Here is a 25,233-nt window from a genome sequence, read left to right as displayed (position 1 = left end):
TGGTGTGTACCTGTGGAAACTCCTCAAACCCTTGGCAACTGTAGATACTTTATATACAATTTACCTAAATTCAAAAACAAAACAAAACATGAAAACGAGGCCCCACTTCCTGAGCTGACGGGAGGGAGAGGAGTGGGTAACCTGTGGCCAGGTGCCATCTCCCCGGGCTGGGCAGGTCTGGGCCAGCTCGTTCACAGCTGAGTCCTCTGGTCCACAGTCACTTGTGCAGGCTGTTAAGAAAACATTTCAGGGTTGAAAATACGAAAATAGGAACACAAACTTACCAAGGATACATTTGTATAGTAAACAGGTCTTCATTTTATGTATTTTTATTTTAAAATTTTTTATTAATTGATTAATTTGAGAGAGGGAGGAAAAAGAAAAAGAGAGAGAGAGATAGAGAGATTTGTCATTCCACTTATTTCTGCATTCACGGGTTGATTCTTGTATGTGCCCTGACTGGGGGATCAAACCTGCAACCTTGGCATACGGGGATGATGCTCTGATCAACTGAATCCCAGCCAGGGCCGAACAGGCCTTCATGATTGCTCAAGTCCCTGCAGAGAGCCTCGCCATGCTCTCCTGCTTCCACCAGCTCCTGGGACCCTCCCATTCATTGTCTTATCCTTTCTTCTTGGCCCTGAACCCCAGTTGCACTTTCGTACCCTCTTAGCTGCTGCTCTGCTGCTTTTCTCCCCAGCCTGGTGTCTCATGCTCACTGCCCCACTGTCTCGTCTCCTCGGCTGGCGCCTACTTCTCTCCATTCATCTCTTACCCAGCCGCATTGAAATTATATAGTTAACATCCAAATACAATTGTTAGATATTTTTATTTATGGAATCATACTTTATGTTCAGCATTAATTTAAAAATTCTAGATTACCCAATGAGTTATTGGCCCCCGCCCCTTTTTGGTGTTGTCTCCATTTTTGTTTTCTGTGGAAAAGTCCTTTATAGAGGCCACACTTGGAGGGTATCCTGTAGTGGAGCAGGAAAGCCAGCCTGGCTAGTTGAACTTACTTGTCCCTAATGCAGGTGCTTACTTAGCCACAGGTGATGAGTAGTCACGCTGGGCCTGTGGGAGATGGACATTTCTGGTGAAATGAGGTTGGTACTCCCTGGGCAGCTGTTAGCAATCTGATAGAGCGTTCCAGATGGAGTGCTCAAGGATCATGTACTCACACCTGCTTTTGGAGTGTGTGGTCTGCACGGATGCGTGTGCAAGTGCAGACGCACACGAGCCGCATCCCCAGCACCCTCCTGCAGGAAACTTCCCAGCCGCTTCTCTGATCCCATCCACTTAACCGTGCCTCCTTCACCTGAGGCTATTTTCCACGGATTTTCTTAGAGTGACAGGGATGGGGAGAGGCACAGAGAGGGAGACACCAATGTGAGACACATCGGTTGGTTGCCTCCCACACGCAGTTGGACCACACACCAGACATTGATCCCACCACCAAGGTACATGCCCTTGACCGGAATGAAACGGAAGATCCTTCTGGGCTTGGCCGATGCTCTAACCACTGAGCAACCGGCCAGGACTTGCCTTTAACTTTTCATTAGTCTGGCCCTTGAGGCTCAGGACTGTGACTGGCTCCTCTTCCTTGTCCCAGGACTGCCTTCCAGCAGTGTGAGGGTTCAGTAGACACCCCACAGCTGCTTGAATGACTTGCCCTTCTTAGCGTTTGTCTCAGGCCAGAGAGGACAGTGGTATCTGGGCAGTGCTGCCGCTGTGCTCCCTGCCTTCAGCTCTCGCGTGGAGAGTTCGCCTGGCTCTGCAAGAGGCCGCTGACACTGGGTGTGAACTCTGGACACCTCTCCCGTAGAGGGCATGAGTTCATTTGCATATTGGTCTGGGCAGAGTGACTCCAAGTGGGAAACCCCTCCGTACAGATAGAGGGGTGTTGCTTAGGATGCTTTCGCTGGAGCCGTGGGAGAAGGCATTGTCCTGCATCGTGAGGAGGGGCTCTAGGCTTTGTTAGTGAACAGTCATTTCCCAGAGACTGGCTCAGTCCTTGGGCTTTGTCCTTGGCAGCTGTCCCCAAAGACACAGCCCAGGCCCAGCCGCCTGCATGCTCCACCTGCCTGGTTGACGAAAGCCTGGTGCTTCCCGTGTTCCGCCTGTTTTAACTTTTCTGTCCTAAGAGCTTGAAACCTGCACGGACACTGAGAATGACAGTGCATCTCATTGCCGTCATCGAGCTTCAGCAGCTGATGAGACAAGGCCAGTTTAGTTCCATCTGTGCTCCCTCCCCCATCCTAATATTTTGAAGCAAATCTTAGACAGCATTTCATTTACTTCTTTAAAAAAATGTTTTTATTGATTTCAGAGAGGAAGGAGAGGGGCAGAGAGATAGAAACATCAGTAATGAGAGAGAATCATTGATTGGCCACCTCCTTCACACCCCGTACTGGGGATTGAGCCCACAAGCCAGCCATGTGCCCTGACCAGGAATTCAACCGTGACCTCCTGGTTTATAGGTTGATGCTCAACCACTGAGCCACACAGATCGAGCTCATTTAATTCTTAAATACTGTAAAAGATAAGACTCTTTTCATACATAACCTTAACACTGTATTCCCTCCTGTCCACAAGGAATGAGTGGTTCTCATGTTATCAAGTCCCTGCCAGCGACCCCTTTCCCTCAGTGTCGCGTGTTTGTGGTGTCCCACATTTCTCTTGGCAAGGGCGGAGACACACGCCCCTGAGTTCCCTGCGGCCCTCCCGCCCCCTCAGGTTTCCTGCAGAGAATCCCTTCCCTTCCCTGTGTTACACTGAGATTTTCCTGAGCTGAGGATAGGGTTTCCTTCCTGGAGTGCAGTTTGCAGAGCTAGGAGGACAGTTGCTCCAGCAAAGGCAGCGTGCTGAGACGTCACTCACCATAGGAAGTCTCTGTTCTAGATAAGGACTTCCGTGCGCATCTTTAAGTGTCTGAGGATTGTTGGTCTCAGCACTCCCTGCGGCTGGACCTGAACTGGGCTGAGCCAGCTGTGCTCCGAGCGGGGAGCCTGTGCCCAGGGCTGCAGGCCATGGCAGTGCGCGCAGTGCACGTGAGGCCCTGCTGAGTCCGCAGGGGTGTGGCACCCGCTCTCCAAGGCAGGCTGGCTGGGCTGTTCTCCCAGGAGAGGGTAGGTGTGCTTCCCATCAGCTTACCGCACCCTTCCTTTCTCTGGAGGCGGAGCCGTCCCTCAAGTTGTAAGATTCACAGGGATCTCTATTTCACACCCTCAGTGGAAGGCAGTGTTCTAAGGTGAGAAGGATGAGGGCCTGCACTCAGGCGGCAGCCAGCTCCCTGCCCTGCTGGTCACCTGCTGTGGGCCCAGCAGGTGGCTGGCCTCACTGCCCCAGACCCCATGACTCGGTCCACAGAGGCCCCGTGAGGATGGCTGCAGATGCAGAGACCTCAGAATCTGTAAAGCATTCAACTCAGGCCCGGCAGGTAATGCTGAACCTGTGGGCTCTTGTCTTGTGCAGTCCTACTGGCCTGAAATGTTAGGGTTCCTTCTTGTGGTGAGTTTGAGGTAGACAAAAATACACTTTTTTCTGAACATTTGAAAGTGTCTTATAGACATGATGTTTTTAGTCCTGATGCTTTATACTGTGCATCTCCTATCAGGACATTTTCTTATATAAGCACTAGTGGCCCAGTGCGCAGATTTCTGCACATTGAAAGGAAATTAATTAGAAGAAATATTTTAATATCACTATTCTCTATAATAGAAGTGTCAACCAAATTCATGTTTGACAATGACAGATTGAAACATACGCATGAGATTGGTGCCAGCGAGAGCTTTATATGTATTGTGCAAGCACGAGTCAACTTAGCCTTTTATATGTATAGAATGAACTTGCTTAATTAGACCTGCTTTCTGATGTAGCTAAACTTCTTCCAGCTCAGTGAAGCACCCCAACTTCTCTTTCAGGTAATTGTCAGCAACACAGCAGTCAATACCAACCTGAAGCAGATCATTATTGTAGATCACACAGGGAGAACAAAGGGTAAAATATTTAACTGCAGCAGTGATTGACTATATTCTGCGCAGTGAGAAAACCTGAAGTCATTTTCAAGGTCCACCATTTCTTCTTTTCAGTCGGGTCAAGTTTCTAAACTTTCTAAATCTCCATTTTCCTGCTAATGAAAAGAAAATGGGATTCCACCGAGTCTATCTACCTCCTCCAGGACTTCTGTGAGGATCAAATGAGATGAGGCACGGGAAAACGCTTTACAGACATTTGGTTAAAGTGTGAAATGTTTGCACCTGGCTACAAAGCAAGCTGTGTTCCTGGGCTGAAGAAACTGCAAGGAGGGTAGTCGCTGCCAAGGAGAGGGAGCCGGGTGGTTGCTATGTGACGCTATTACCTGGTGCCATAGCCACCATTTCTGGGCTGGGCTGGGCTGGGCTGGGTTGGGCTGGGCTGTGGGCTGCATTTTGCACCATGGGGTCTGGGCAGTGTTGGCTGCGATTTGGTGGACTGTGGCTGTGCAGGGTGGTGGCGGGGCCTGTGTCTCACTTGGGGAAGCTGAGTGTTGCTTTGTGGGTGCCAGGTCCTTGGTGCCATTTCTCTGTGCGCATCATGGCAACTCTTGCATTGAGCGTCTGCCCCCCTGGTGGTCAGTGCGCATCATAGCGACTGGTCGGATCCTTGGACACTTAGCATATTAGCCTTTTATATATATACACTAGTAGCCCGGTGCACGAGATTCGTGTGACTGGGGTAGGAGGGGAAAGGGGCCCCTCAGTCTTGCCTTCACCCTCTCCAATCTGAGACCCCTCAGGGAATGTCCAACTGCCTGTTTGTGCCCACACTTTTAACAGATAACAGCTCCATTGTTGTTTCTTTCTTATGCTTAAAACCATTGAAATTAGTAGGTATTCAAAGTGTGTATACATTTTGGGGGGACACCCTGTATATTTCTAGTCAGCGGTGAAAGAAACCAACAGCAGATTTGGAACCCCAAGACAGGGAACCTCGCTCACTCCCCACTTCACTTTCCACCTTCGTGGGCAGCAGGAGAATCAAAGTTTTCTCTCATTAATTCGGAAAAAGCACGTCCTGTCACCCGTTGCCCAGCAGGAGTGCGCTAGGCCCCAAGCAAGCGAGGCTCAGTCAGGGCAGCCTTCGCTCATGGGTGCTGGCACCCAAAGTGCACATTCCTTCTCTACAGTTGCCCCGACTATCCCACTGTTTCACTGAGAGGACAGAATTCCTCTCCGCCTCTGGGTTCTTGATCTTGAACGCTGACCAAAGGCACCTCCGTGAGGGCCGCCCGTGCCCACCAGGTGTGTCTGTCTGCACCTGCTCCTGCCTCAGCACCTCCATTAACCCCCCAGAGGTGATCTCGTAGCTGCACTGGCCTCCGTGGGAACAGGGCATCACCACTCCGCCCTCTCACTGTCATCTTACAGGCGCCCATGCTCAGCACCTAGAACACCCAGACACTCTCCAAAGGACCTTAGCGCATCAGAGGGGATGTGTGCACATCCTGTGGGGGTGTTAGGCGTGCGGGGTTGATGGAACTGCGGTGGAGAGGCGGCGGGGGGGTGGGGGGGGGGCGGAACTTGTGCATGCCTTGGTTTGCAACTGTTGCAGGTGCGGGAGGGTGACAGTGTGCTGGGGGATGTTCGCATGCCGGGGGGGATGTGCACACGGGAGGCCTCTGGCTCTGCAGATCTGCAAACCCCCGTGGTGCGGCCATGAGGACATCAGTCTGGCTTGCCACGGTGGCTGTCCCTGCGATCCTGCACCTTCTGGGCCAGGAGGCAGATCTTGCGCAGCCACTCCTGGGCACTGATGGCCTGCAGGCGCTACTTCAGCTCAGCCTGCAGGCTCCGCTTGGCGTGCTCACAGCTGTCACCACCGCCATGTGGGGAGTACAGGCCGCCCTCCGCTGGCCTGCCTCCCCTGTCCAGAGGCTCTCTGCGCTGCTCTCCTGCCCAGAATGACTGGGGCTGGGTGGAAGCCAGGCGTCCTGCTCTGCCCAATCCCGGCCGATCCACCCCTGTGCAAGCTGCCGCCCCACCAGGAAGGGTCATGGATCTGGGTCCCGGGACTACGGACAGCCTCAAGCGCTGCCCCCCCCGCCCACCAGGACATGGATCCGGGTCCCAGACCACTGACAGCCTCAGGCACTGCCCCCCGCCTGGCAGGGTCACAGATCCAGGTCCCGGACTGCGGACAGCCTCAAGCACTGCCCCCCGCCTGGCAGGGTCACAGATCCAGGTCCCGGACTGCGGACAGCCTCAAGCACTGCCTCCCGCCTGGCAGGGTCACAGATCCGGGTCCCGGACTGCGGACAGCCTTGCCTGCTGCCACCTGCCTTCAGTATGCAAATTAGCCGCCATCTTGTTGCTTCAGGGTGGGGGTCCCCACTGGGGTGCCTGGCCAGTCTGGGTGAGGGGATGATGGCTGTTTTCAGGCTGGCGGGCAACTGAGGCTCCCAACCTCTCCTTTTTTTCTTTTTTCTTTTTTATTCTGGGATTTATTTACCTTCTATGGCTGTCACTGGAGCTGAGAGCTGGCTTTAGCTGTGAGGACCGGCTGCAGCTCTGAGACCTCGGCTGTTGAAAGCAGGGATCTGGGTTTGTTTGGGTTCTATAATTGAAACACTGTTGCGATCCTGCTGGCTGAAGCCTGGCTGGCTGAAAGCAGGTTTCTGGGGAATGTTTAGCTTCTATATTTGCAACATTGTTTCTTAGAGTTGCAGCTCAGAGGCCAGCAGCGGCAGGCGGGGAACCTTGGCTTCCTCCGTCACTAGAGCAAGCAAGCCTCCTATTCACTTCAGCTGCCTGGCTGCTGGCCGCCATCTGGGTTGGCAGTTAATTTGCATATATTCTGATTAGCCAATGGGAAGGGTGTCGGGGTTATGGTCAATTTGCATGTTTCTCTTTTATTAGATAGGATAGCTATCTCATTTTCACATTCAATAAATTTAATATTGAGATAATGGTAATGTGTAATAGACAGTTCATAGTTGAGTTTCCCCTAGTTTCTTTCTTTTTTTTTATTCCTTTCTCCCCTTGAGCCTTATTTATTGCTGCCTCCTTCGTTCATATTTGTGTTTGTCCTGGCTGCTTACTTGCTCTTCCTGAGGCTCACGCCCTTCACTCTGCTCCCAGGCCCTCGTGCAGGCTGCGTCTCGCTTGGCAGGTGCCTCATTGCATCCTTTCCTGGTAAAATGCACATTCAGGCACTTTCCAGGTGGTTCCTTCCTCCCCATAGAACATTCCTTGGTCTCCTGTGGTGTGCGTGTTCCCTCCCTAAACTACCAGCTCTTTGTACTCTTGTATAAAATGATTTTATTACAGTCTCTCCTGTATTAAATGTAGAATATATGGAATTTTCTCCATTTCCTTTCTAGAACCGTGAGTGTTTTTCCCATTTTTAATTTTTTAATTTATGAGCTTCTTGAATACAGGCCGTACTGCCCATTTTCCTTACTCAGCGTTTGACCTAAATCCAGAGTACTTTACATGGTGTTTTATTGTCAGTATAATTTAACTTTCTAATTTGGAAAGATGCCCTGAGAATTCTAGTTTTTTGACATCATCTTAAAGAATGAAAAAAAGAAAAAACAACTAAGGGATATGGACTTGAATATGTATATGGGAATAGGACCTAAGTTTTTCTACTCTTTGGGATTGTACCTACAGAGTCAGAACTGTTAACCGTGGGTTCATCTGGTCAAATATCTAGAAAGGATTGTATACACAGTTGCTTTGGTAAAATGGCGATGAACTTGGGGTGGTGTGTAGCCTGCTGTGTCCCAGCAGGAAGTGCTGTGGGATGACACCGAGAGCTATAAGATCTCTTCTTTTACATCTAGGTTCGAGATGCAGCAATAAACAGCTTAGTGGAAATTTACAGACATGTAGGAGAACGTGTGAGGGCAGACCTCAGTAAAAAAGGATTGCCACAATCCCGGTGAGTTCAGACTTTTTCCCTTCTTCTGCTCTTCCTCCTACTCTTTTTCAGTTAACATTTTGGTTTGCACTTCTTCTTTTGTTGTGATAAATTTTCAAAGAATTTATGGTTAGTGGATTGGTGATGGGAGAGATTGTCCTGATCGTATGCTATGTCAGGGGTCCGGTCCCATTCCAATTCCTCAAAAGTAAGACTGTCTCACCCAGACATCTAGCCAAGTGCCAGGCCATCCCCTGATTTTAGAAGCATATTTAAAATGGATTTTGAAAATTCACGATTCTTTTGGTTCAGATGGTTCTATATATTATATACACACAGCACCTCGTTATAATATGTGCTTAGAATATCTTTGAGTGAGTGGAGCCTTTCTAAGAATGAGTTTGGTTTGGAAAACATCTTTGAAATGGTAGTTTTCTGTTCAGTAATGTCAGCCTCCCCGCGAAGAAGCTGGGGGCCAGCATCTTATCAGACCCAAGGCAATTTGAGTGCACAGATGTCTCTGTTGTGTCTGAATTTAAAAATTAATGGAGAGTTGGATGTGCATAATTTGAACTGTGATGCAGAAACCTTGCACCAAATGAATTTCAAACCCCTTGCCCCGCCCATTCCTTTAAGGGAGAAAGTCATGTGAAAACCCTGGGAGTTAGAGGTGGACTGCACTCACAGAGCAGCTGGTCAGAGCCTGTCCTTGTGGCCACGGCAACAGCAGAGGCCCAGAGACATGCAGTGAGCTCTCACAGCCGAGTCAGAGCTGGGCCTGAAGCTCTGTTCTCTGCCTCGCCTTTCCGTTTCTTCATCCTGTTTGACAAGAGTTCACAGAGCACCTAGGCATGGGACGGAATATTGAAGTATACAGGGGTCTTGATGTCCCTTAATTGGATGTGACAGTGGGCCCCTCACCCTAAGGACGGGGTTCCACGAGCAGCTGAGTGGGGCTATATTCTTTATATTCTTTCTTGCTGAGTCATGTCGGACCCGGTATCGCTCTCACTATGGGCCCTGAGCTGTGCACAAGACAAGGAGATGGGCCGTTAACTACTCTTCATGTGCTTACAAAGGTAATCTCCGAGAATAAAGGTTTTTTGCCCATGTTTTACTAACCTCAGCCTTCTGGATTGTGAATGAATGGTGAGAACACTTAGGGTGAGAGACAAAACTTAAAAGACGAAACTACTGAACAATCTCTTGGGCAAAATTGGAGGGAGGACACAGATGAACGGCAGAGCAGGGCTGGAGGCAGAGGGCTGTTTGATGATGTCACGATCATTGTTGGGAAAACAGGCCTTAGGCAGTGAGACTCCTGCTCCAGGATGGCTCAGCATGCGCTGCAGCTCACAGGGGCCAGGGCCTGAGCGGACCGGCAGTACACGGTGGGGTTCCTGGGTGACGCTCGAGGTTGCTGCGGTGAGACCTAGAGGTGGGTGCAGGAAGGAGCCGGCCCCGCAGGCCGGACGGCTGTCTGGAGACGCCTGCTTGCAGGGTTGGCCCTGGGCAGTGTCTGGAAACTTGGATGTGGGGAGGATTCCCAGTGTTCCCAAAGAGTGAGATAAGAGGGGCTCCCTGTGCCCCACGGCGCAGGCCTTACGCTGAGCCCCTGCTTCCCTTCAGGGAGTCTGACATTTTGGGAAGTGCTGGGCAGAGGGTGTCTGTGTGACCAGCCCCAATAAAACCTCCAGGCACTGAGACTCTAATGAGCAGACCGCCTTTCCCAGGGGTTCCCCACCCGTTGCTGGGAGAGAAACCACGGCCTGTGTGACTTCACCAGGGGAGGCTCTAGGAAGCTTGTGCCTGGCGCACCTGGTCCTCACCCCGCGCACCTTTTCCAGTTGCTGGTTTTTCTGTGTGTTCTTTTACTACGATTGTCCTGTAATAATTACAGCTGTGAGTATGACTATATGGTGAGTGCTGTGAGTTGTGTTAGCAAATTGTTGAATGTGGGAGTGGCCTAGAGGCCCCTCGGCACAGAGGGTGTTTAGGTAAGGTCCCAGAGGCAGTGGATGCTAGAGCCCCAGGCATGCGTGTTGTGTGCTTTCTGCTAATCTTTTTTTTTTTTTTTTTAATTTGAGAGAGAGAGAGGAGGGGAGAGAGAGAGAGAGAGAGAGAGAGAGAGAGAGAGAGAGAGAGAGAGAGGTCAATCAGTTGCCTCTCGTACACGCCTGGACTGGGGATCAAACCCGTAACCTGGGTATGTGCCCTGACCGGGAATCAAACCCACCACCTTCTGGTGTATGGGGCAACACTCCAACCAACTGAGCCACACCAGCCAGGGCCACATACTTTTAAAAAATATATAAAATGCTACAGAAGAGCTGGGCCTCTGTGAATAGGAATGGGGGGTTTTTGCTATCTCATGTTATCTAAAAATTTCCCCCCTAATTCTGAACCAAATGGAGAAGGTAGTCCTGTTAAAATGGACACACCTGGTCACAGCCGCTCTTGTGAATGCACAGGGCTTGGAGAATGAGGCTGGCGGTTCTTTAAAAACGTGCTCTATTGAAAGAAGCTGAAACCAGGTTTCTTTGGATTTATTGCAAGACAGTTACCTAAGGTCTAGCACTGCGAGTGTCGGAGGCTCTGGCTGCCACCTTTATTTTGTCGGGGATGTGTCCAAATGGAATGAGACCTGTAAAGAATCCTGTTGTTTGGGAAACTCAGTGTCTGCTCTGTGTGGCTCCCATGGTTGACTTGAGTACTTGACTATTCTAGACCTCTGTTACATCATTATAGATTTTTTTGTTATTATGTGAGCATAACAGATTTTTCGGCTTAGCAGGATTCCATAGGACTAATGAAATCTTGTAGAATTTGCTTAATGCTTTCTAAAACTTGAGTTTTGTCCTGGAATGAAAATGTTGACCTCCTATGAGTTTGCTCATTGAGAACTACATTTGAGAAGAAGGTTAACTATAACTCTAAAAAAATACATGATGTAAAAGAATGCCTTCATCATACCAGCTAAATAACTTTAACAAGAGCAGACTCATCTGAGCAGCAGTTCTCTTTGTTCATTCACAGTTGGGAAGTGCCCGTCACGTTGGAGGAGCTGGAATTAGGGGTTTGGGTCACGTGTTAAAAGCTGTTTTAGCCTTGTTGTCTAGTGGCTAAAGTCATATTTGAGCCAAAAAGTAAAGCAGAGATTTTCAACCAAGTCTCCATGTTAGCAGGTCTCTCCCCCCACACAGGATCTCAGCATTGCTGAGCTGTGAACTTTAGTTAGGATAGCTTCGGCCATTTTACATTGTGTAAACATTATTTTCGCAGTTCCTGCACGTGATATGTGCAGAGAGTAAATGCACAGTTTGTAGCTATCCAGTGTGGCATGCCATATGGTTGTGTGATGTTTGTGTGGCATGCAGGGCACCCTCTGTCACTCCTGTGGCTTACTTTCATAGACACGTGCTTTCAGCACGCTATGGCATTCCCTGTCCTCCTGGTGGATATGCCAGGCGATATTTGTATCTGTGGTATATTTAGTTTAGAAGCTATGGGTAAAAGACTGGTGTTAAGTTTGTCTCTGGTACCATCATTTGGGAACCAGTTGCCTGGAACAGCAGCTGCTTTAAACCTGGAGGAACTCTAATTTATAGAGGGAGCCGATGCTTGCCATCTGATGCGTTGTGGCCATGTGGTAAACTTACTGTGACCCTGCAGTTTTGAATAGTTCTCATAATGTTTGGTTTGCTATTTCAATCTATTTAAAAATTTATGGGCATTCACTAGACATTATTACTTACTGATTGTATAGTTAAGGGAAAAATGGAAACTTTCTCGTTGTAAATTTGCTTGCACTTGCTAAAGCTTTTAGTGCCCACGGCAAGAGCAGGATGAGAGATGTGCTCGGCAATGTCTGCTCTCATTTTAAGTTTGTTATGCCAGTGATGTATGCAGAGAGAGCTGACGAGGTGGATAAGAGATGGAAGAAAGGCAGGTCCTTGCCCCTCTGCCATTTTTCTGCAGAGGCAGACGCTGTCACCTGGCTTACGGCTGCTTTTGTACCTGTTGCTCTGTCTCCAAATACTGTGCATGTACTGCTAAACCTTAGTTTTTTTGTCACAAGAACTTTACTTTGCATCATGGAGGGTAAATTTCAGCTTGCTTTCTTTCTAACCTCCCTCATGTATAGCTGCCATCTCCACACCCACCAAATATAGTCATGTTTTAATTTTGATTCGAACATTTAGTTTATATTATAGTTAAGTATGCCATGCACTATCTATATTTGGTGAATTATGATTACTTTACCTTTCCCCCCACATCCTTTTGTTTGTCCTGGGTTATTAATCATATTTCATGTGCATAGTGTCCACATCTTACCCTGAGGACGGTCTGTGTACTGCCAGTTTGTGGACGTGACCTTGAGCCTGTCCGGTCTGCCGGGCTGCCTCTCTGCCTTCACAGCCTCAGTTTTACGTATCCTCCTGGCAGCTCTACCAGGATGTTGGGGCTTCACTTCTCCTTTCTCTGCAGAGGCATCTGGTGTTTTTTGTTGTTTTTTTTTTGGGCGGGGGGGGGGGGGCACACACCATGTCTCTTTTGGTTTTCTCTCTTATTTTAGTTATGCATATCCTCCATTAGCTTTCTCAGAAAAGATGTGGAGGAGACTTTCTTTGAGTCTGAGATCTTTATTTTGATATTGGTAGTTTGTCAGGGTTTAGAAATCTAGGTTGAAAGTCATTTTCATCCAGAATGTTAAAACTAATGTCCATGTATTCCAGCTTTTAGTGTTTCTTTCTACTGAGAAGTCCAAAGTCATTCTGATTCTGCAGTCTATCAAAGTAGGTAACTTTGATTTTCTGTCTCTAGAGTTTGTCTGAAACTTTATGGTGAGGAGTCTTATAGAGACCATTTTCATTGCTTGAGGGCCTTTCAACTTGGAACCTTGTGTTTGGATCTGGGCTAGTTTCTTTACCAGTATCTCTGTATCTATCTATATTTAATCTACCTACCTAAAAATTATTTACTATTTTTTAAAATATATTTTTATTGATTTCATAGAGAGGAAAGGAGAGATAGAAACATCAATTATGAGAAAGAGTCATTGAACAGCTGCCTCCTGCACCCCTGATGACCCTACTGGAGATGGAGCTTTCAGCTCCGGGCATGTACCCTGACCTGGAATCGAACTGTGACCTCCTGGTTCATGGGTTAATGCTCTGCCACTTGAGCCAGTTAATGCTCTACACTGGCTGGGCTAGACTATTTTTTAGAGCCATTCTAGATTTATAGAAAAGCTGATTATTCCTCTCCTCCTCTACCTAGTTTCCCCTGTCCTCATCTATATTTTAAAAGACTTTGTGAAGGATTGGTATTAATTCTTGTTTAAACATTTATTAGAATTTACCAAGTGTTCACCATCTGGGCCTTTGCCTTAGGGCAGTGGTTCTTAACCTTCCTAATGCCGCAACCCTTTAATACAGTTCCTCATGTTGTGGTGACCCCCAATTTCATTGTTACAAATTGAACATAATTAAAGCATAGTGATTAATCACAAAAACAATATGTCATTATATGTGTGTTTTCCGATGGTCTTAGGTGACCCCTGTGAAAGGGTCGTTCGACCCCAAAGGGGTCGCGACCCATAGGTTGAGAACCGCTGCTTTAGGGGGATGTGTTTTGATTACTATAATTAATGTCTTTTGGTATAGGTCTATTAGGATTTTGTTACTTGTTGAGTCCATTTTGGTAGTTTGTGTCTATCAAGGAATTTTATCTAAGTTATCTAATTTTTGACAGAGTTCATATTGCCCTCTTGTAATTTTTCTTTTTTTCTAAGGACAATTAGAAATATGTCTTCTTTCATCTTTTAATTCCAGTAGTTTGAATCTTTTCTCTGTGGTCATTCTAGCTAAAGGTCTTTTCCAAGAACTAACTTTTGGTTTGTTGATTTTCTCTAATGTTTTTCTGTTTCCCTTTTCTTTATATTTCTGCTCTAATTGTCATTATTTCTTCCTGTTGTTTGGTTGCTTTTGCTCTCCCCACCCCCACCAAGTTTTTTAAGGGGAAGGTTAGGTTATTGATTTGAAATCTTGTGTTTTAAGATAGAGACATTTATGCCTATAAATTTTTCTTTAAAGAGTTCTACTTTAGCTGCATCCTATAAGTTTGGGCATATTGTGTTTTCATTTTCATTCATCTCAAAGTATTTTATAATTCCTCTTTTGATTTCATCCTTTTTTATTTTAGTTTTTTATTGTTGACACTTTACAGATGTCCCCCAATCTCCCCATTTTTGACCCCTTCACCCAGCTCCTGCCCCACCCTAGACCTTTACACTATTGTCTGTGTCCATGGGTTGTGCATATATGTTCTCGGGGTAATCTCTTCCCATCTCCCCCACCCCCCTTTCCCTTGAGAGTCAACAGTCTGTTCCATGTTTCCATCTCTCTGGACCTATTTTTTTTTGTTAGTGTATTTTGTTCATTAGATTCCACATATGAGTGAGATCATGTGATACTTGTTTTTCTCTGACTGGCTTTATTTTGCTTAGCATAATACTCTCCAGGTCCATCCATGCTGTTGGCTTCATTTTAAAAAAATATATATTTTTATTGATTTCAGAGAGTAAGAGAGATAGAAACATCAATGATGAGAGAGAATCATTGATTGGCTGCCTCCTGCACACACCCTACTGGGGATCGAGTCCGCAACCCCAGCATGTACTCTTGACTGGAATTGAACCCAGGACCCTTCTTTAGTCTGCAGGCCGATGCTCTATTCACTGAGCCAAACCAGCTAGGGCTGCTTCTTCTTTATTTTTTGTTCTTTGTTGTTGTTGTTAATCCTCACCCGAGGATATTTTTCTGTTGACTTTTTAGGGAGAGCGGAAGAGAGAGGAAAAGACAGAGAGAGAAACATCAATGTGAGAGAAACACATTGATTGGTTGCTTCCTGCAGGAGCCCTCACCAGGGCCCAGCCTGGCCCGGGGGGGAGCTTGCAACCAAGGTACTATCCCCAAGGTACATACATGCCCTTGACTGGAATCGAACCTGGGACCCTTTGATCCGCAGGCTGACACTCTATCCACTGAACCAAAAAGGCTAGGGCACTGCTTCATTTTTGAAGGGTAAATTTGTTGGTTATAGAATTCTTGGTGGAGATTTTTAATTTCAGGACTTTGAATATGTCATCCCACTGCTGCCTGCCCCCCGTTGTTTTTTTATGAGAAAGCAGTTACTAATTTTATTAAGGATCCTTGTATATGAGCAGCTTCTGTACTGTTGCTTTCAAGAATTTGTCTTTTCTATTGACATTTTGCTTGTCATGTATCCAGGTTAGGTTCTCTTTAACTTTATCCTGTTTGGAATTTGTTAAAACTTCTTCTTTAATATATAGGTTAATATTTTATATAAAATTTGGAAAGTTTATAGTCATTATTTTTTTACATATTCTTTCTGTCCCTTTTTTTCTTTGCTGGCATTTCCATTATGTATATGTTCGTATTGTAGGAAGATGATCTCTTAGTTGCTGCTCTTTTTTTTTTACACCCCCTCTGTTTTTGTTTTTCTCTTTTGTTTCTCAAACAGGGTATTTGCAGTTGGCTCATGTTTAAGTTTGCTCCTTCTTCCTTCTGCAGGTCAAACCCATTGTTGAGTCCCTAGTGAATTTTTGCAATTATTGTACTTTTCATTTCTAGAATTTTTACCTGTTTCTTTCTTATGTTTTCTCTCTCTTTATTAATATTATCTATTTGTTGAGACATTGCTCTTATACTTTCCTCTAGTTCAGTGGTTCTCAACCTGTGGGTCGCGACCCCTTTGCCTGTCGAACAACCCTTTCACAGGGGTCGCCTAAGACTATCCTGCATATCAGATATTTACATTACGATTCATAACAGTAGCAACATGACAGTTCTGAAGTAGCAACGAAAATAATTTTATGGTTGGGTCACAACATGAGGAACTGTACTTAAAGGGCCAGAAGGTTGAGAACCACTGCTCTAGTTCTTTACAACATACTTATAATGGTAGATTTCATTTGGTTAATTCCTGCGTCTGGGCTTCCATTAAAGATAGTTTCTGTTGATTGGGCTATATTTTCTTATTACTTTACACGTCTCATAATTTTTTGTTGAAACTCATCATTTCAAATTATATGTTGTGGCGCCTCTGAAAAGCACCTTCTTCTCCCTCCCCAGGCTTTCTGTTGATGGTGTTCGTTGCTTATTGCTTACTTAGTGACTTGCCTGAACCGATTCTGGAGTCTGTATTCTGTAGTTGTGTGTGACTACTGAAGTCTTTGCTTGGTTAGCTTAGACTGCCGTGGTGGCAAATTGCGGCTCGCGAGCCACATGCGGCTCTTTGGCCCCTTGAGTGTGGCTCTTCCACAAAATACCACGTGCGTCCGCGCACGTACAGTGCGATAGAAACTTCGGGGAGTCTTTTGAAGAAGTACTGTTGATATTTGGCTCTGTTGACTAATGAGTTTGCTGACCACTGGCTTAGAGTTCAGCTAACGATTGAATAGGTTTTCAGCTGGCGTATCTCTCAGCCTTTGCCGAAGGGCTCTCTGTGTGTGTTGCGGCATGCTTTCAGTTTCCTGGCCGGCAGACTGCATCTCCACCTTCCCCGTTACTGCCAGCAGTGAGACAGTGCCTTCTTGGGTCTTTCCTGGGCAGGTGCCCAGCCTTGCACACACGTGTGGCCTCCTAGTTTCCCAGGAATATGTCAGAGCTTTTCACAGCTTTTCCTTGTAAGCTCTTTGGTCAGTTTCTTGGCTCCAGTTGTGATTGCCACCTCAGGCAGCTGCCCTGTGAATCAGTTGCCCCTGATTCTTTTTGATCATGGTGTCAGGGTAAAGCAAGCATGTCAAACTCAAAGGCTAGCACGGGCCAAATAAACAAGGTTTAAGTGTATGTGGGCCGCAAAAGGAAAAGGTTCAATTTTCATAGCAACATAGGTTTATTTGATAGAGACATGCTTGATACAAAGGGCTGAAATAAATGAGTCATTGTTAACATAAAATAATACATTTTAATAAAAATTAACATTTTTTCTTAAACATTAACTTATCAGACACCGAAGAACTTCACAAATTAATAAGCGTAATGCAAAGAAACCTATTTTTCTTGTTCTCTGAAAGCAAAATATTTCCTATTGCGCACACCAAACAAGTCAGTACAAGACTAATGACGTGGCATGTGCTCTGACCGGGAATCAAACCCCGACTTCCTGGTTCTTGGGTTGACGCTCAACCACTGAGCAACACTGGTGGGGCTAGATTTTTAATTTAAATGCCAAACCGTGCTTAATTGTGAGTGGCTGCCTAGCGCAGTTTGAGAAGGGATCTGAGGCTATATCTGGACTTAGATGGAAAGATGGGTTGAAAAGATTATTGATACGGACCATGGGATGGGAAGGGAGAAGAAGTATATCAGGCTAGTTCCTCTCTTTCATTTTACCTCTGTCTGCTGATGTGCATTTTTGGCTCCCCTGTTACTTAGAATTCTAAGTAGAATAGAATGAAGAGGTTAGGAACCTCTAGAGGTTAGGAACTTTCCACATTCAGCATCTAGCTAACTCTGCGGGATTCAGTGAATGAACTCAGGCACTGAGACCAAAATGATTGAAATAACTAGTTTTCTGAAGTGAGGGCAGGGGACAGCATTAGGTACCAGCTTTGTCACACGTGATATCACGCTCCTGCATGACATAGTACTTGGTGTATACAGAATACGAAAAGAATATAGTTCCCATCTTCACCCCAAGGAATTTCCATTATGGTTGGAAAGAAAGGACACACATGGTTGGAATGATTAGAGCTTGTGCGACTGGATTGTTTGTAAGAAAAGTGCTAACATTTCAAATTAGGTCCCTGAAATGGATGGCGTAGGTTTGAATGCAGAAGTACATTACCTTGGTATCTTAACCTTTATACTTATTCAAGTGTATCTGTGTTTGCTTGGGAAAGCCTCTTTTTTCTTGACCCCCCCACCCCCAACTTTCCTCTAATTTTTGGTATCACTCAGAATACTGAGTTTTGCTTTAATTTAAATGTCAAGGTGAAAATGATCCACTAATAAAAAATTAATGTCATATTGCTTTTTTTTTAAAGATGAAGATTACCCAGTTACAATGTTTGTAGATAAATTATTTATAGCATTTTAAAATTAAGCATAAATCACCAAAAAGAAAAACCTTTGTAATATTTAGAGCATTTTACAAATCTTTATCCTAAGTAATTAGCAGTCTGTGCTTAGGCAGAAATATATGCTTTTCATAGTGTATATTCATTTTGTATAGATCAATAAATTTAATACAATGTCCGAGAGGACGAGCTCTGGATTCTTAATCTCAGGGCTGAAATCTCCACCCCAACTGTGTCACCTATGCAAGCTGTGGGGTTCTTGATTTCCTGATCTGTAAAATGGGGATGGTAATAATCCCATATAAGGCTGTTACAAGGGTTAAACAAGATCTGTCAGAGCCCTCAGGTCAGTGCTTGACCGATAGTAAGTGCTTGTTGAGGCTGTTATTGTTATAGTCACTGTCTTTGTTATTAGGTGGGTTTGTATTACTATTTTTTCAGTGATGGTTAATAATTTATATTTTTTCATTCATACAGGTTGAATTTAATTTTTACAAAATTTGATGAAGTCCAAAAATCTGGAAATATGATACAATCTGCAAATGGTGAGTAGAGAAAGCAGTCATTCTGTTTTTGCTTTGTCAGTTTTATGTCAGCAATGCTTATGCTATTTCTGAGCAGTTGAATTTAATGTCTTGATAAGAGTTTCTAGGTCTTAAGACTTAATTTCCATTTACTCACTTTCCGAAGCCAAAAACTATGGAGATGTCGTTGACATTCTTTCATAACCCGCCTTGAGTTAATCAGCTGTTCCTGTTGGCTTTACTTTTAAAAATACACCTAGAATCCCAGTGGTTCTCACTGGAGCAGCTACTTTTCTCTTAGTGAAAGCCGTCATAGTAATTTACCTGAGCTCTTGTGTTAGCCTAACCAATATTCTTAATTTTAGTCTATCACTGCACCTAAAGTTTATTTTTCACACAGCAATCAGAGTAATCCTTTTAGAATGTAACTTAAGCGATGTTAATTCCCTCTTCAAAGTCCTCCAGACGTTTCCCATCACATAGAGACGACAGTTCAGTGGGTCATCATGGCCTCCAGGCCCTGCGTGGTCTGGTGCTGATCACCATTCTGATGACATCTTGTTTTGTTCTTCCCCAAAGTTCTCTCGGCTGCCATTCCATTGGCCTTTCTGATTTTGAACATTCTAAGCTTCTCTGTGGGTCGCGAACAATGAAAATACATCCTGCATATCAGATATTTACATTACGATTCATAACAGTAGCAACATTACAGTTATGAAGTAGCAACGAAAATAATGTTATGTTTGGGGGTCACCACGGCATGAGGAACTGTATTAAAGGGTCGCGGCATCAGGAAGGTTGAGAACCACTGCTCTAGGGCCTCCGTGCTTACGAATCCTTCTGCTCGAAACATTTGTGCCCTCTGTGTCATCAGGGCTGTCTTCCTCATTCCATCCAGATCGTGGCTGTAGTATCACTTCGTTACAAAGGCCACCTGGAATAGCACACCCAGTTTTCTAAGGGAACTCTCTGCCTTCATCCGCTTGACTTACCTTCTTAGTGCATATCACTACAAAACATTCCTTTATCCTTAATGCCTCACAAAGTCCCTGGCATGTGGTAGGTTGAATAAAGTAATAACTGAGACTTGAGTTCTGACCCATTGTCCAGTATTTGTATTCAGTTTATTGTAGCTTGTAATGATATTTGAGGACAAGGGGTAATTCTTGTGATTACAGAAGGGAAAGAAAAGAGTGAATTACTGTGTAAATAAAGTCATCAAAGGGACAATTGTGAACAAGAACTTTTTTATACTCTGGATACCTCATTCCATCATAGCTATTTCAGAATTGCTGGGGATCTGAAATCATAGCAGAACTTTCAAATTTTGAATATCTTGAGATTGTCAAGAAGTTTGAGTGATTTCCTCCATGTAAGGAAGGGCAAAGCCAGAACCCAATCCAGGCCTTTTGACTTACACTCGGCTATGTACCTATCATTATCAGTAAAGAATTTGTCTTTAGATAGCATGTTTCTTATAAAATGCTTAAACTGTCCTAAAAATGCTTTTATTAATTCCTTTTATTTCTTATTTTCTAATTCCCTTTATTTATTTCTAAAGTAATTTTTTATTTTCAATCACAGGTGACATACACTATTATATTAGTCTCAGGCGTACACCCCAGCAATTAGATATTACATACTTAATACGTGATCATCCTGATAAATCCTGCACCCGTCTGACACTATGCCGAGTTATTAGACTGTTATTGACAGTGTTCCTCATGCTGTCCTTTACATCCCTGTGACTGTTCTGTAACAACCAATTTGTACTTCTTAATCCCTCCATCTTTTTCACCCATCCCACAACCCCCCTCCCATCTGGCAACAGTCAAAATGTTCTCTGTATCTGTGATTCTGTTTTTGTCCTGCTTGTTTGTTTATTTTATTTTTTAGGTTTAATTGTTGATAAATATGTATTTATTACCATTCTACTGCTCATATTTTTTTATATTCTTCTTAAAGAAGACCCTTTAACATTCATGTGATATTGGTTTAATGGTGATAAATTCCTTTAGTCTGGAAACTGTTTAGCTGTCCTTTGATTCTAAATGATAGCTTTGCTGGGTAGAGTAATCTTGGTTATAGGTCCTTGCTTTTCATCACTTTGGATATTTCTTGCCAATCCCTTCTGGCCTGCAAGGTTTCTGTTGAGAAATCAGCTGGAAATCTTAAGGGAGCTCCCCTTGTAGGTTACGGCTTCTCTCTTGCTGCTTTTAAGATTCTTTCTGTCTTTAACCTTTTGCACTTTAATTATGATGTATCTTGATGCGGGCCTGTTTGGATTCCTCTTCTTTGGGACTGTGTGCTTACTGAACTTGTATGTCTTCCTTCACCAATAGGGAAGGTTTCTGTCATTATTTTTTCAGTGTATTTTCAATTTCTTGCTCTCTTTGTTCTCCTTCCGAAACCCCATGATGTGAATGTTGGAACGCTTGAAGTTGTCTCAGAAGCTCCCTACCCTGTCCTCATTTTTTCGGATTCTTTTTTCTTGTTGCTGTTCTGATTGGGTGTTTTTTGCTTCCTTATATTCCAAATCATTTATTTGATTCTTGACTTCATCTACTCTACTGTTGATTCTCTGTAAATTATTCTTCATTTCAGTTAGTGTATCCTTCATTTTTACCAGTCCTTTTTCATGTCTTTGAAATTATCATTAAGATTCTTGAGCAACCTTATACCAGTAATGGCGATCCTATGACACGCGTGTCAGAGGTGACACGTGAACTCATTTTTTTGGTTGATTTTTTCTTTGTTAAATGGCATTTAAATATATAAAATAAATATCAAAAATATGTCTTTTTTTACTATGGTTGCAAAGATCAAAAAATTTCTATATGTGACACGGCACCAGGGTTAAGTTAGGGTTTTTCAAAATGCTGACACGCCGAGCTCAAAAAGTTCGCCATCACTGTCTTATACCATTGTTTTGAACTCTGTATCCAGTAGTTTGCTTACTTCCATTTCATTTATTTCTCTTTCTGGAGATTTCTTTCATTCTTTCATTTGTGATGTGTTTCTTTGTCTCTGCATTTTGACTGCTTCCTTGTTTTTGCTTCTATATATTGGGTAGAGCTGTTATGGCTCCTGGAATTGGTAGAGTGGCTTTTAAGAGGAATACCTGGGACTCCAGCAGCCTCCATTGTCACTCAACTATAATCTGGCTGGTTTTTACAGCCTGAACATACGTGGACTTCTCTTCCCAGATCTGGAACCCTGAACTAGGGGTCTGGTGTTGGGCTGGGAACCCCTTGTTCCTTATGGGAGGCCTTGGCAGTGGAGATATCCCTTCTGATTAAAAACATGCCACGCGTCCCATCAGTGATTCTCTCTCATCGTTGATGTTTCTCGCCCTCTCTCTTCCTCTCTGAAATTAAAAAAAAAGCCCTAGCCAGTTTGGCTCAGTGGATAGAGTGTCAACCTGCGGACTGAAGTGTCCCAGGTTTGATTCTGGTCAGGGGCACATGCTTGGGTTGTGGGCTCGATCCCCAGTGTGTGGTGTGCAGGAGGCAGCCCATCAACGATTCTCTCTCATCATTGATGTTTCTCTCACTTCTCTCCCTTCCTCTCTGAAATCAATAAAATATATTTAACAAAACAACAAAAAACGTGCCACACGTGGGTGTCGGACCAGCATGTTCCACGCCTCTGCCCCTCCTACCAGTCTTCGTGAGCTTTCTTCTTGACCTTTCTAGTTGTAGGACTTCCATTCAGCCAGATTTCAGGCGGTTATGTGATGGTTTTTCTGTATGTTAGTTGTAATTTTGATGTGGTTGAAAGAGGCAGCGAGTACTGGCATTTACCTACGCTGACATCTCAGTTCTCCAATAATAATGCTTTTTTGAATAGGTAACAAAAGCCCTGGATTTGAGCTAAGTTGAAAGAAACTATTAATGTAATAGCAATACTCTTAGGGAAGAAATGAGTTTCATCCTTGGTTGTATTTCTTGACATATTCAAATTGCTTTCTAAGATGTGTAATTGGTCATATTTATATAAAGTGTAAGAATTGTGACTAAATCAACAAGTAAAAAACAGCTGAGTAGCAATTAGTCCTGTCTGTAATAGAATACTTCATACTGGAATGGTTCTTTTCTTGTTGCTAGGTTACCCCTAAGGTCTTTCAGCTTTGACTGGCAAGAATATGGGAGTATAAAATACATTGTGTTAAATGTTTCTCTTTATTTCCATCTCTAGATAATTAGCAAACGCCTTGAAGCAAAAATTACAGTTTTTCTTTCCTTGGGTTTTGAAAGCAAATTACTTTCTATTTAAGCTTTCGTTCTTTCAATCATGCAGGTATGTGTATGTTCACGGGGAACTTGGTTTTCAGCATGGAAGAGCCAGTTATTAAAGACTATTAGTGTCCTTCATCCGCAGCCACTTCCCGATCTTTAATTGGATTTGACTGAAGCGAGGCCCATGGACATGAATTTGATTAAATATGTCCATGTTCTTGAGTTTCATAAGCAAAGCTAACATGTTTACGAGGGAAGAATGAAAATATCATACTGGTAAATCCATGAACATTTCATTATTCAGAACCGCCTGAAATCTGGCTGAATGGAAGTCCTACAGCTAGAAAGCCAAAGAAAAAGACAAAATATTTATTTGCCAACAAAACTATAAACTAGATAAAAGATAATCAATTGGCCTTTGTACATGAATATATCTAGTTTATCATTTTACTGCCAAATGCATCCTACCTAATGTTTTTTTACTGAAAATTTTTATAATTTGAAAAATGTTACATATCTTTTTTTTTTTTTTAAATATATTTTATTGATTTTTTACAGAGAGGAAGGGAGAAGGATAGAGAGTTAGAAACATCAATGAGAGAGAAACATCGATCAGCCGCCTCCTGCACACCCCCTACTGGGGATGTGCCCGCAACCCAGGTACATGCCCTTGACCAGAATTGAACCCGGGACCCTCGATTCCGCAGGCCAATGCTCTATACACTGAGCCAAACCGGTTAGGGCTACATATCTTTTTAAGTTGTTGGAAATGAGAAATACTTGTGCAAGTCTGATAACAAATAGACCAATGATTAATTGTTAGGTAAGATCTGAATTGTTGCCCAGTGTAGCTACAACTAAGTGTCAACATAAGGAACATCCAAACCCATAAGAATTTTTATGATTTTATTTAAGCCAAACTGATGACAGTTGCTGGGGAGCAAAATCTCAACAGAATGAGAAAATGCTCCCGAGAATGCACCTTATTTTGTATATCAGAATCAAAGAGAAAGACACGATCTTCATTGGTGGTAGATTTAGGGGGGTGGGAGAAAGGAAAGTGGGGATTAGATACAAAGTGAAATAAAGAGAGACACTTCTTTTGCATTGATAGGTATAGGATAGTTAACAGCATAGCACATAGAGATGGTATTGGGGTAACAAGATAACAATGAGGGTTCCGTGGTCTGGTGCTTTGGTGGGAGATTTGTGCTCTGAGGAGTCTGGAAAAAGGGATTTCTCAGGCATTCCAAAGGTATGTTATCTTAGCTGCAAAAAGACAGTTGACAGGGTCAGTTAAGTTAAAGATTGACCTTTGTCAAAGAAGATGCCAGCCTAGGATAGTACTACTCACCATGCCTTGCTCTTCATTAGGAAGTTTGAATTCCAGACCATCCCATATGGCTACTTGTGGTCTCTGAGTTTGTAAGGCTGTCATGCAGGCCTCCCCTGAGCTTGTCATGTTTAGTATATGGCCCCTTTTTCATCCACAAGACCATTCACTTAAAAGTGAATTTATTGCCTATTGTTTTATTAAAAAGCCAAGCATTCATTATTTTGCATAGTCTTTAAAACAATGCTGATGCCAGTCGGTTTGGGTTAGTGGATAGAGCATTGGCCTGCGGACTGAAGGGTCCCAGGTTGGATTCAGGCGCAGGGCACATGCCCAGGTTGCGGGCTCGATCCCCAGTAAGGGGTGTGCAGGAGGCAGCTGATCGGTGACTCTCATCGTTGATGTTTCTGTCTCTCTCCCTCTCCCTTCCTCTCTGAAATAAAAACATATATTTAAAAACAATGCTGCTAAGGGTTCCCAGGCCCTCCCATGCTTGTCTATTGGACTCTGCATGTTCCAAGGTATGGGATTCTGGTTCAGTGTCTTAGGAAAGTGTTCCCATGGTCACAGGCTCAGGGATACGCTGGTAGAAAGCTGGCAAGTGTGCTGTGCTCGGAAGACCACCTAAAACAGCCGGGAGGTGACAGTTTCTGAGACCAGCTTAAGCTGCAGCTGACAGTTTGCTTTCTCTTCTGTGTGGAAATAAGATTGCTTTTGACATTGTTCTTATTTAAGGTTTATGTTTGTAATGTTCTTCTCTGTTTTCAAGAGGAAAAGTCAGATAGTTCGTTAAATTTTTTTTAAAACTAGTTTTAAAGAAGGCTGCCTTACATGAGTAAAGTCAGATGGAAAAGGTTTGCCTCCCCCCAACCCCTTCTCCCCCCCACCCCTTTAAAAAAACCCACTGTTATATATAGTCCAGGCTTTTATTTTGGAATAGGGTGCAGTTGTCCGTGGTGCAGATCACACTGCGGAAGGCTGTGGGTGGGAGCTGCTGATGCAAGTTGCTGTGGGTAGATACAGCTTTCAGAGCACTGTTTGTATTTGTACCAAGACCCCTGACAAACATGACTACTGGGAAAGGTAGGCTCTTCTAATACATTCTGAAATTTTGCTGTTTAGGAAATAAAT

General features: G+C 44.2%; 1 protein-coding gene across 21 annotated transcripts in view; it reads left to right on the top strand.

The window, feature by feature from the left end:
* CLASP1 (cytoplasmic linker associated protein 1) overlaps positions 1-25,233 on the top strand; it is a 279,926-nt gene that overhangs the window by 102,384 nt on the left and 152,309 nt on the right. For all 21 annotated transcript variants that reach the window (XM_059704721.1, XM_059704724.1, XM_059704725.1 and 18 more), the window contains exons 7-8: positions 7,826-7,923; positions 18,485-18,552. In XM_059704721.1, coding sequence (XP_059560704.1) covers positions 7,826-7,923; positions 18,485-18,552 — 166 coding nt within the window. The remainder of the gene's footprint in view (positions 1-7,825; positions 7,924-18,484; positions 18,553-25,233) is intronic.

The sequence above is a fragment of the Myotis daubentonii genome, chromosome 7, assembly GCF_963259705.1.
Source record: "Myotis daubentonii chromosome 7, mMyoDau2.1, whole genome shotgun sequence".
Taxonomy (NCBI): domain Eukaryota; kingdom Metazoa; phylum Chordata; class Mammalia; order Chiroptera; family Vespertilionidae; genus Myotis; species Myotis daubentonii.
This window is presented reverse-complemented; position numbering and strand designations above follow the sequence as displayed.